Source organism: Silurus meridionalis, chromosome 8 (genome assembly GCF_014805685.1).
Source record: "Silurus meridionalis isolate SWU-2019-XX chromosome 8, ASM1480568v1, whole genome shotgun sequence".
Classification (NCBI taxonomy): Eukaryota; Metazoa; Chordata; class Actinopteri; order Siluriformes; family Siluridae; genus Silurus; species Silurus meridionalis.
Genome location: NC_060891.1, coordinates 4,664,903 through 4,677,378, shown reverse-complemented (window position 1 = coordinate 4,677,378; position 12,476 = coordinate 4,664,903). Strand labels below are relative to the sequence as shown.

Below are 12,476 nucleotides of genomic sequence, written 5' to 3'. Positions count from 1 at the left end.
TTGGTTGCACCTGAGAAAGGTTGTAATGGTATACTCTAAGAGGCTGATCGCTTCACCAAACTAGGTTTAGCCACATATTCATTTTTATTTATCCTCCAGAATGTCAAACTGTTAATTTTCACTTTAATAATTATGATAATTATACTGTAATGTGTTCATACCACTCAAAAAATGTAGACTAATTTTATTTTCATGTATAATGTAACATGGTAATTATTTTCACACGGTATGATGACTGTCTATAGGCACTGTATATAGTTGTTTAAACATCACAACTATATATAACATTCTTAGTTGTTTTAATTTAATGGTATCAATTATCAGAACATAAATGTTATCCGGTCTTTAAATACAACCTCAGATGCACAATATCCCATGACACAGGGTCATTGTTTATTTTTCAGAAAATCCCGCAAAAATGTAAAAAAGGTGTATGAAAATGTAAGCACAAACTTACGGCTAATTAAAAGGCTAAGAAGCAGCCAGGAGCTGCTAATCAAATGCTCCTAATTAAAAGCCCAAGTTTTAGCAGTTGTGTTAACACAACACCAAGGATCAGCAATTACCTTAGAAAAAGCAAATGTTGCTGCCCATTAATCTAGGAAGGGTTATAAGGCCATTTCCAAACAATTTAAAGGTCTTCAGTGAGAAAGATAATTTACAAATGGAAAGCACTCAAGACAGTTGCTAATTTTCCTGAGTAGACGTCCCAGCAAATTTAACCCAAGGTAAGAAAATGCAATGTTTAGAGAAATTGCACAAAAAAAGGTTAGCATATCATGATACACAAATCTCTCTAATCTATGAAAAGAAAATGGCAGCATGGCATAGTTTTGCAAAGTTGCATCTGAACAAACCACAAGACTCCTGACACAATGTCCTTCCTGCAAATGAGACCATGTGGAGATGTTTGGCCATAATGCATAGGGCGATGTTGGCAAAAAACCAACTCAGGATATCAGCACAAACTTTGTCAAGCACAGAGATGGAGGCTTGATCATTTGGGTTTGTTTCGCCACCGAGGGACCTGGGCCCCTTTCAGTCGGGTTAACTGAATATGAACTTCTCTGTATAGCAAAGTATTCCAAAGTCAAATATGAGGCCATCTGTCCAACAGCTAATGCTTGGCCAAGTCACTGAGTCATGCAATAGGACAATAATGCCAAGCACACCAGCAAATCCACAACAGAACAGCTGAAAAGAACAAAATCAAGGTTTTGCAATTGTCCAGTCAAAGTCCAGACCTCAACCTAAAAGAAATGCTGTGGCAGGAACTTAAGAGAGATGTGCATAAACAAATGGCATAAACAAACTTCAAATAACTGAAGCAATAAAGGGAAGAAGAGTCAAAAACTTGGGAAAGATTTAGAAAATCCTACAAAACATGATTGCTTCAAGATATTACTGCTGAAAGTGGTCCTACGATCTATTGACTCACAAAGTGTACTTAGCTTTTCACACAGAAAACCTGTTCCACCATGACAATGCCCCTTTGCACAGTTTTATGAAGATATGGTGTTCATGGGTTGGACTGGAAGACTTTGAGTGACGTGCTATGAGCTTAACCCTATTGAACACATTTTGGATTGGAATGCTGACTGCACCCCAGGCCACGTCACCTCATCTATATCAGTACCTACTTTTACTAATGCCCTCTGCGATGAATGAGCACAAATCTGCACAAACAGGCTCCAAAATCTAGTGGAATATCTTCCCATAAGACTGGCCTTTTTATAAAAGCAAATGTTAAACTTCATGTGGAATAGGATATTATATTATGTATAAAAAAACAAAACAAAAATCGGTGGCAAAAAAAAAAGCTGCATTATTTCTTTCTCTTTACATAATAAGCTTTGTTGAGTGCATTTGTTCATTAAACTATTCAATTAAATTTTTATATTAATTTAATTTCATCAATTCATTTTGTGGCAATTTTATTGATTATGCGATTTAATCAGTATAAAGAAAAAAAAATGCATTAAGTTGATTAATTCTATTTTATTTTTATAAAATTATAAAATATTATTTTATATATTATTTAAGCGAGCAGGCATTTTATTCAAAATTGTTTAAAAAAAAAATTATTTTGATGTTCACAAATGTTAATAATAATAAACTGCGTTGATTAAAAAAAAAAAAACATTTTGTTTTGCATTTCTTCCGCCCAAACTTTACCAAATTTTAATCGGACCGTGACTTAAAAACCGAGGAACGTACTGAACCATGAATTTTGTGTACCCTACAGCTCTTAAAGTCAATACAGATAGTTTATCCGGGTTGCGTTATACAGTACAAGTGCGGCCTCTAAAGGCAAATTACTGACGCCACATGCTGTTTATTTGAAGTTTTTTTTAATTAATTTTGGATGCAACTGTTTTTATTTATTTGAAGTGTTACTTTTTGTGTCAGTTTGAATGCGTCTTATTTTCCTCAACATTTATTAATATAATTTGTATAATTATATTTAATTCACTTTTTCATGATTCATTAATGTATTTTTATTTATGTAATAAAGTTCAGTACTTATTTTAAGCGTTGTTTGTTGTTATCCAGTATCTATTTTTAAAACATTTTTGATTGAATCATCAATCAGTTATCAGCAAGTAGGATCCAACCTAGCTATCGATATCAGTAATATCAGCAAACATCGAATATATTATTTTATATATATATATATATATATATATATATATATATATATATATATATATATATATATATATATATAAATTAGAAAAATGTTGAATTGACCATGTCATCTCGCCAACTTCTGGTGCCATGTTGAGCACGATTTCCTCTGAAAATATATCTTTCCCAATCAGGACAAATATTTGCAGACGTTCCACCTGTTCGACCAATTGATTGATTGATAGATAAAGTTCAAATCTGCTTCACTTTTAAATCCCTGTTAATCCATATGCAAAGATTCTGGGCCTGATTAACACCTACTCATGTATGTATATATACACTATATTGCCAAACGTTTGCGGACACCTGGTCACAAGTATGGTATGTGCTTTTGGAGCTACATATTCCACATTTAGTCCTAATTTTCTCTTATAATTCCCTCCACTCTTCTGGAAAGATGTTCCTCCAGATTTTTGAGTGTACTTGTGGAAATTTGTGTTCATTCAGACACAAGGATGTTAGTAAAGTCAGGTACTGATGGAGGTGAGGAGCTGTGGGGTGCAATCAGTGTTCAAATTAATCCTAATTGTGTTCAATAGGATTGAGATTAGAGCTCTCTAGCAGGAGATCTTCCACTCTAACCCATGCAAAGCATATCTTCATGGATTTTCCTTTGTGCACAAGGGCATTGTCATGCTGGAACAGGCTCCTAGTTCAGGTGAAGGGAAATTTTAATGCTAATGCATTTGAAAGACAACATATACACTTGTGTGCCTTCAGCTTTGTGATTAAAGTTTGGGAAAGACCCACAAATAAAAGCAGGTAAATAGCGCGGAGCTAAATCTCGCGCCTGCGCGGTGGAGGCCGCCGGAGCCTCGCTGGCCACGTGACTCCCTTTACATTTGCATTCTGTGCGCGTGTGTGTGCGTGTGTATGCGTGCATATGAGCGTCTTTTCCCATCAGGTGCAAAAGCATCCATCTACATTTCCCAAGGACATTACATCCTGTAAAATAAGGAAATTAAAATAAGTAGTCAGGCTTAATTTTTTTTTATTGCAGTAAGGCCCCCACTATGGCGGATTCAAACATACATGCGCGCACATTATATATATATATATATATATATATATATATATATATATATATATATATATATATATATATATATATATATATATATATATATATATATATATGTTGTGTGTGTATATGAATGAGAGAGAGAGAGAGAGAGAGGTAAATCCATCCTCCAGCACTCATGCAGATGGAAGGTAGCAGGTTGCACAGGAGACTGACAGCCGCAAATACAACCGCTGACTGCAATTATTACAATTAACCGTGACAACCCCACGGAAAAACCCCACGCCACCAAAGGACATGAAATAGATCAATGAGAGGCCATTCCGCACCTACCTGTTAATATCCCGACTCGTATTTGGTGGTCGTGGTTGGTTAAAACCGTTCCGTCGGACGCCATGTTCTTCCCAAGTGTTCCCAGGCTCACGGAAAAAAAAGTCGAGCGCCGAGCCAATCGAACTTAATGGACTGGTTTGAGAAACGTGCGATACCAAATCAGGTCTGAGAAGTCGAACGACGAGAGACTCGAACTAAGAAAATAACTAATTTCGATTAAAGACCAATAGTGGACGAAGTACACAAACCATGTATTTGAGTTAAAGTAGAGATATACTAGGTAAGATATTACTCCAGTAAAAGAACTCCATTTAAACTTTCATTCGAGTAAAAGTACAAAAGTATTTGCCTTCAAATGTATCGACGCCGTGACACCAGTGACCCGGAAAACATGCATAATCACAGATCAACATGCATATCAGTGGGCGGGGCTTTACTGTTCTCAGAAGCAGCCAATCACACACTAATAACCAATTAAATAACTGAAAACTACAACATAGACATGTGACAGACCAAAACACTGTAAAAAGATGCTTTCTCGATATTATACTGATATCACGTGACATCACTTGATGCCACTGCCCCAGAAACTTTGCCTAATCACTGTTAAAAGGCAGTATAAACATGTGGCATGTCAAAAAACTTAGCAAACTGAATGAAGTTACTTGGTGCAATTTTTCGAGTGAAGCAAAAGCATGTCGGTGATAATAAACCCCCTTTAAGCATATGTAAACTTTGAACTTTGTTGTGTTCTTGTCAGGCGACTAACTTCTCTGTATTTCACTCCAAGCATGTGCACCAGGTTTTATAACATTAACAAAGACCCACCCAACACATACACACTATATACAAGCTTTACTCCACTTGTTTACCAGAGCTTTTTAATCGATTGTGTTGTGTGTGTATAGAGGACACAGCTGCTGACAAATGTACAGAATATCTGTGTACAATAAGATGAAGGTCCCTGAGGGTTGAGATGGAGAAAATCCATAAATACAGCGCTCCCATTGTTCCTGCCACTTCTGCAATGTGTCCTGAAAGTCTTCTTTTCAAAACGTGTCAGGAATCTTCTGCAATTCGTGCCGAACCTCTGCAATGGTGTCAAAACGGAGACCTGAATCTTCATCTTCGGGCAGAGGGCGAGTAGTGTAGAGTGGGTGCGAAAGTGAGATCATGTTGTTTCCTGCAAGAAACTCGCGTGAGGAGATTTGCGGTCTCGAAACTTGCTGTTCAAGATAAGATCGCAAGCATGTGGTCAGAATAGCACCAGTTGCACAGCTTCAGATGTACACAGGATGATCTCTTTTACTACACTGACTTATGAAGGTTGGTGCTTCCTGTGACTGTGCATGCAGCCTTGTGCTGCCATCTGTTGGCCTGTTACAAAACTAAAGGTCTCGAGCCTTTTTAATACCTCCTCGTATATTACTCCTAAATGTTTTCTTTGCATTGCAGATATGATTTTGATCTATATCCGTGTTCCAGATGAGGTAGAAAAGAGATTAGTGGTATTTTCTGTTAAAACAAATGTCATTTCCTGAAATTGGTCTTTTTATTTATTAAATTATTAATAATGTATTTAAAGATTAGTCAATATATTATGTGTGATTTAAACAACTAGATTAACATACGTACACACTGATCTCAGCCTCATGATAATATACCAGATGGATTTCATCAATCGTACAGGATCAGAACAAACAATGCATATTCGCAACTTGTGAACAAGACACCTTTTACTGAATTGGAGTAGCTATAAAATGGCATTGAAAATGTCTACATCATGCTCGGTGGTTGTTCGGATGATTGTGGCGATTTGGACATTGCGCTTGTCGTAGGGTCATACGGTCAAAAGCATATGGTCCTGGCGCATGATGGATGTTATGATTCTGTACAAGCAGCTAGAACATTTTTCGTACATATAATGGCAAGCTACAACTCATCATTCCCCCCTCAGTTCCACTTCATTTGTCATATTAAAAATTGAATTCTAGCTTCCGTGGAGTCATGAACTGCTTTACGATATCGTCGGTGACGTGTTTGCGTCTCTCTTGGTGAGCTGCAATCATTGGTTGGAGGGTTTCTATGAGACGTTTCTTCAGCTCGCCTGTCAGGAGAGCTCCGCTGGTATAATCCTGAGTGAAAAACAAAAAAAACCAGTAACAATTTGAACAATAGAAACATATTGGCTTCCTAAAATGAAAGAAAAAGTGAAATGTGCGCCGTGCTGTGTTTATATACCTGTCGTATTTTCTCCAGCTCTTCATCATCCTCGAGAAAGAAACTCAAGTACATGAACGAGACATCAAGGTCTGGGTTTCCGCCATATTTCCTGTGCTCTTCTATGGTGTCCTTCCCGCCAGAGAAGGCATGCTTGTTGATCTGTGTTATCAGAGTTACGGTGTTAATATGCTATTTTTTTATTTGATAAGACAGTAAAAGAAAAACAGTGCCTGGCTGAGTGTGTGAGTGGGAAAAATAAGGCTGGAACACTACCTTCGTTTTGATCTGTTTGGGTGTGTCGGTCAGGAAGATCGAAGAGTTCGGGTCACTGGCACTCATCTTGGTCTGAGCACCTTGTAATGCGGGGAAAAAAGTGGAGTGCAGAAGAGCAGGCTTGGGGTAACCTATTCGGGGAGCAACGTCTCGCGTCATGCGGAAATATGGGTCCTGATTGGAAAAGAAATATATTTTCAGAGGAAATCGTACTCAATATGGCACCATATGGTGCTAGGTGACTAATATGCATATTTATTAGATAATTGTAGTCATTTGCATATCTACAAATTACTATATATTAGGGGTGTAATGGTACACATGGATTATTTAGAGGTTTATGTCCAGCTTCAAGAATTTCTCTTAAAAGGAATAAATCCTGACATATCAAGAGAATGAATGAATGAATGAATGAAGGATGGAATGAATGAAGCCATTTGTTAAAGTATGCTGAAATATGTAGAACAGATAAATAGAACATATCTTTAGAAAATTAATTATTATATTATTAATTATATATATATATATATATATATATATATATATATATATATATTTGTATAAATTATTATAAAATAATTTTAAATAATATTTTACATATTATTTAACCAAGCAGGCATTTTATTTAAAATTGTGTTAAAAATGTAAACTGTGGAGGTTCACAAATGTTAATAATAATAAACTGATTTATTACTTAATTATATAATTATATTAATCAATTAATTTATTCATATTAATTATAACATCAAAATGCAAATACATAAATAATAAAATTTCAACTTCAAATTACTCAAATAATAAAAAAATAAAAAAATATATAAGGTACACGCACTGTACGGTGTTTTCTTTATGTTTTAGTTTAAAATGATCCCAAAACTTTATGCCGTTTCCTTTAGCCTGAATCTTCTCCTCACCAGTTGCTGCTTTCTCCCCGTTCCTCCATTTTTCAACACGCAGCGTCTACTGTGTTTACCTGTCCAGAGCGCTCCAGTTTAGAGTTTACTGTTTAGAGAGTTTAGTGGGCGGTGCGCCAGTAATAATGGTCCGTGGGGAAACACAATGCTCCGTGTGTAGTCAAATGATCTAAACGTTTTTTTTGTATTTGAATTATCCGAGTCACTCGAAGGAATCGTTTCAGCAAAAGATCGAACTCATCAGTACACTCTGTTGTAGTAAGAAGAAGAAAAGGGGGGAGAAAAAAATGAGCCTCGAGAAAAAAGGAGACACCAAGCTGAGTATGAGTATGCTTGTGTGGTTATGCTCAAAACACTGAAAAGTAAATCGCAAAAAAGCGTGATTGCGGCCGCATAAAGCCAGTTCTGTTTTTGGTGAAAAGAAAAACAACCCCTAAAAATAAATCAACCCTCAAAAAAAAAAACCCCACAACAACCAAAAGGTCACTAACCTGGTCAATAGCACAGGGGATGAGACACTGCAAATCGGCCCTGCCATTAAAGATCTGTGGAAAACTATTGCTGAAGGAAGGTGCTGCCTGTATTGCAGGAAAACTAATCTTTCCTTCAGAAAAACAGTGCACAGAGACAGAGATTTGGTGTGAAAGAAACACATTTAAATATCGGACACAGAAGCAAGTAGTATAGTTCAGGGCGACTTACCGATGCAGTCACTGTCTGTGAATCCGAATATGCCTTTAACCTGGTTAAAAGTTACATGCTTCTGTATTTTCAACATGTTTTTATAGAACGTTGGACTCGACCTGCGGAGAAAACGCACCACAGACACATACAAATACAGTTTTATAGTCGCAAATCTCAAAGCTGAAATCAAAGCTATATATGCAATATGCAATATAATAGATTGCATTTGGTATGCATGGGAACTGAAAGCAGCCTGCCGAACCTTTTCTACTTCTACTAAGTATACAACACACTGTAATTTACCCGATATAGTCGAGGTCTGAGAAAATAAAGGTCTTGTTGACGTCAAATCCGCAGGCGATGATGTCTTTGGCGTTCTCCACGCTGAAGCGGTAGCATTGCTCCTGTGACAGGTCCTTCCACAGGTACTTCTCGTCGTCAGTCAGCTGGATGACCAAAGGTACGTTGAACACATCCTGCAGCCACCTACAGGCACAGGCACAAAAAATTTAAAGCTTTTTGGAATATTAATCTTGTATGAATATTTATATATAAATATATAAGAAAAGTCTTTTGAGGGAAGTCCTCTCTATTTTTTAAGGTGCTTGAGAACCAGGTTGGCATTAAAACGAGGGGTTCGGTGTTTCACATTAACACCACCTTCTCAGGATCAATCCTCCTGTCATACTTATTTCTGATCCAAAGTTTGCGGACACCCGACTGTTACAGAGACTATCTTTATACTTCCTTTCACTGGAAGTAGGAGACCCAACCCTGTTCCAGCATGATGAAGACCCTGTGCACACACGTTTTGTCTGTTTGATGACGTTACAGTATAAATAATGTATGTGGTACAGATTAAGGGCAATCACCGTCTATATGGTTGAGCCCTGGTCAGTGTTGACAAGACTAACAGCAGTAGCATCAGCGCTTTGAACAACATAGCCATTGTTACGTGTCTACCATGTTGTAGATTGATTTCCTGTAATGACAAACGTGCCCCACCCTGTTTTCTTCCTTAAGTAGCATGGAAGTTGGTTTGAAGGGAAAAAAAAAACAGCTCAAGTCACTTTAATCGCCTGCACATCCTCATTATTTGTACTGGTGATATTAATCAAAACCCGACTCACTTGGTGAAGATGAATGGAATAAGGTGGCCCACATGCATTGCTTCTGACGAAGGTCCTCTGCCCGTGTATAAGAAGAAGGACTTCTTGTTCTCGAAGGCGTCTAGGACCTGATGCATATCTCTATATAAAAAAAATAATAAAATAAAAAAAAGACAACATGAAAATGCTGCACCACTGCGGCAGGCAGAAAAGAAGGAAAGAATACGAGTTACCTGTGAGAGAAGAAGACTCCTCGGCGGAGGAAGCGGTGAGGGGTTTGCCCTGTGACTCGGCTTATTCTGTCGATCAGCTCCTGGTCGATCTTACTGCTTCCGAACCGCACTGTGAACAAAAACAAAACAAAAAAGCCCTGTTTTCCTGATGTATGATGTTTGGCGATAAAGCTGTGTAATGCAAACCGACGTCCCCTTTTTTTATTCCTCTTATACAAAAACAATTTGGATGCAATGGTGTTTATCGTTGGGGGTTTAAGCCCCAGCACTGCTACCACTACTGGAGCTTTACCCCCACTACTCCAAGGATTCCATACAGTTTTCTAAAAAATGTTTTTCTAATTTTTTTATTGTTGCATATGTCACAAATCAGAACTTTACTGTGATATGAATACTGACCTATGAGCTTGTCGTAATCCACTCCTTTGGCGCTGGTCGTGGACACGTTCCAGGGGTCCACCTGGTCGTCTCCATCCTCTGTAACTGGTCCATTATTGCTCTGAGAAACGTCGTCATTGGGGGGACAACCAGCCTTGTAATCCTGCCCTGTGCTTTTTTTGTAGCAAACCTTCAGCTTCAAGAGCAGCTGTACAGCAGCATCGATCTCAGGCTGAAAGACAATGTGGCGTCGGTAATTACAAAATATTTTAATTACCAAACATTTATTACAAATAAAGTGATTACTTACTTTAGCAGCTTTCTCTGACTTTAAGGCTCGTACTTGGTCTCCTTGCAGAGTCAGTTTCTCATAAAGCTGCATTGCGGTCAGTTTGCAAGCGGTGTCTTCCTGACAGTCTGCCATGTTTTACTCTTCTATTAAAAGGAAAAAAAACATTTCAATGTTCATCCAGAGCTGTGGCTTTTCTGCTTTGATTGTAAATCACACTGTTTAAGTACATATTAGTTTTATAAAAAAATTCAGTGATGTGTTTAAGTTATAACGTGTCTTCTTTTTGAAATTGTAAATCCATGCAAAAACTTGTAGCTTTCACAGGCCAAACGATACTGGAATTTAGAGATAGCAATAGCTAGGTTGGATCGTACTTGCCGATAACCAATTAATCAACTGTTTTAAAATTGATATTGAATAAAATAAAATAATAATAATAAAACATGCATAACACTCATTGTAAAATAGCACTGAATTTTATTACAAAAAAAAGGAAAATGGGCTAAATAAAATAAATACAAATATATTAATTATATTATTAAATAGCGACAAAAATAAAAGATGTGTTCAAACTGAAACAACAACTAATAAATAAAAAGTTTAGCCAAAATGAATAAATTTTTTTAAAACACTTCTATTAAACAGCATGTGGTGTGAGTGATTCACCACTAGAGGCCGCTCTCATACTATATGACGCAACCTGGAAAAACTGTAGGTATGAATTTTAATATAGCCGATAGTTGCGGAAATCAATTACAGGTGCTGATTAATCAGCAAAACCGATTAAACGGTTGACCGCTACTAAATTTGTATCCGTAACCTTTTGTCTATATAGTGTATGTTCGCCACTGAACCCAAAAGGTTCATGTGTATACATGTTATTACACAATAGTCATGGTGTTACAACATATCCTTTAGGCCTGAATAACTAGAATAATTTATTGTTTTGTATTATTATGATGTGTATACGCTGTTTTAATCTAAATCGTTTACAAGTAAAGTGTTTTCAAAGGTTCTTTGCACACAGGCAGATGCCATCATTTGTACCAAGTTGCTTTTATAATAGAATGTCAGGAAATAATTTAAACTGATTATTTAATAAGTACTCTTAAATAACGATGAACAAGTTTTCACAAATTGCAGCTAAAATTACTGTTTGTTGTTTAACAATGTATGAAAACTCCTAACACTCCTGAGACTTTTCAAACCTTGCAGTAAAGGTAAAGATAAAATGCCCCAATTGATGCTTTCCTAAGAGCATTGACTTGTCAGGGCTGTAAAAATGACTAACTGTCTAATGACTAACAATTCTTTACCATTCTTGCAGTGTATGTATAATTAACTGAGATAAAGATAAGATCCGTCTAAACTAATTCTTTCCTTATTAAAACCCTGAATAAACATGATATGAAGCTTGAGAGCTTAAACAGAGGACAAAATTTAAAAATGCCTGTTAATTATTAGTATTAGTAAGGTGTTATGTAAAGGTGCCAGCTGTAAGGTAACCCTGCCAAAACACTAGGCAAGAAATTGGAATGATCACGTTGGTGTGAGCGACACAAATAAATAAATCTTACTATTTAGAATAGTGTTTATTCATTCTGGTGCCCCTGGTAAACCACTGTCCTAGACATTTTGTTTATTTCTGGTCTGCTGATGTTTATTCAAAGCTGATTATTTATTAATTATGTAAATAAAATAAAAAACAATGACCATAATGTGCAAGGCGAGGGAGAGCTAACATTTAATACACCCTTCTGTCTGCTTTTCAAATAAAATATGAACCAATTAAAGCAACAATATTTTTTTATGATGTTTACAAAACATCTGCTCTACATGGTAATACAGTACACTAACCCTTAACGGAGCACCATGTGTATTCAAAATATGGTCACCTGCCATAACTAACTACTAGTCAGCTGTATATACTATGATATTGTGGCTAACTTTGAATACTAAACGTCTATAAACTATTGTAAATGTTCATTTAGAAAATTATAAATGAATATGGTACCGTTGCGTTTGTTGAAATAGCCGGCTTTCACTTGCATCAGATTTCTCAGCCTCAGTGTAATTGCAAAATGTTTCCGAATGAAACACAGACAGCAAACATAGTTCCGGATGACCCGGACTAGAACAAATGCTCGGAATTGATAAAAAAAAAAAAAACAATTGGAAACAATACAAGTTTAAAAATTACGTCTAATATATTTAACATAATATATATATACGTATATATATGCCACACTTCTGATAGATACTGACTATTTGGCCCTGGTAGAACTCGCTCAAATCCTTACGTTTGCCTATTTTTCCTGCTTCTAACAA

General features: G+C 36.5%; 2 protein-coding genes across 8 annotated transcripts in view; both read right to left on the bottom strand.

The window, feature by feature from the left end:
• Positions 1 to 4,308, bottom strand: part of LOC124390162 (gephyrin-like) — a 36,848-nt gene extending 32,540 nt beyond the window's left edge. The window contains exon 1 of one of the 7 annotated variants that reach the window (XM_046855933.1): positions 4,043 to 4,308. In XM_046855933.1, coding sequence (XP_046711889.1) covers positions 4,043 to 4,106 — 64 coding nt within the window. In that variant the 5' untranslated portion in view covers positions 4,107 to 4,308. The remainder of the gene's footprint in view (positions 1 to 4,042) is intronic. The other 6 variants (XM_046855931.1, XM_046855938.1, XM_046855932.1 and 3 more) reach the window with 6 other exon arrangements.
• Positions 4,309 to 5,760: 1,452 nt separating this feature from the next.
• On the bottom strand, positions 5,761 to 12,320 carry LOC124389946 (tryptophan--tRNA ligase, cytoplasmic-like). The gene is made up of 11 exons (XM_046855554.1): positions 12,163 to 12,320; positions 10,167 to 10,291; positions 9,878 to 10,088; positions 9,479 to 9,587; positions 9,267 to 9,386; positions 8,440 to 8,622; positions 8,155 to 8,255; positions 7,944 to 8,056; positions 6,539 to 6,712; positions 6,284 to 6,424; positions 5,761 to 6,177 (listed from the first exon to the last, which is right to left on the bottom strand). Exons 2-11 carry the CDS (start codon positions 10,278 to 10,280, stop codon positions 6,019 to 6,021), a joined length of 1,425 nt encoding a protein of 474 aa, XP_046711510.1. The 5' UTR covers positions 10,281 to 10,291; positions 12,163 to 12,320; the 3' UTR covers positions 5,761 to 6,018.
• Between the last annotated feature and the right edge of the window lie 156 nt (positions 12,321 to 12,476).

Excerpts from the sequence above, each read along its gene's own strand:
- LOC124389946 (XM_046855554.1), bottom strand. The coding sequence starts at position 10,280 with ATGGCAGACTGTCAGGAAGACACCGCTTGCAAACTGACCGCAATGCAG. Across the intron at positions 9,588-9,877 it reads GGATTACGACAAGCTCATAG|TGCGGTTCGGAAGCAGTAAG; the intron begins GTCAGTATTCAT and ends TTTTGTTCACAG. Across the intron at positions 6,713-7,943 it reads TCCCCTGTGCTATTGACCAG|GACCCATATTTCCGCATGAC; the intron begins GTTAGTGACCTT and ends TTTTCCAATCAG.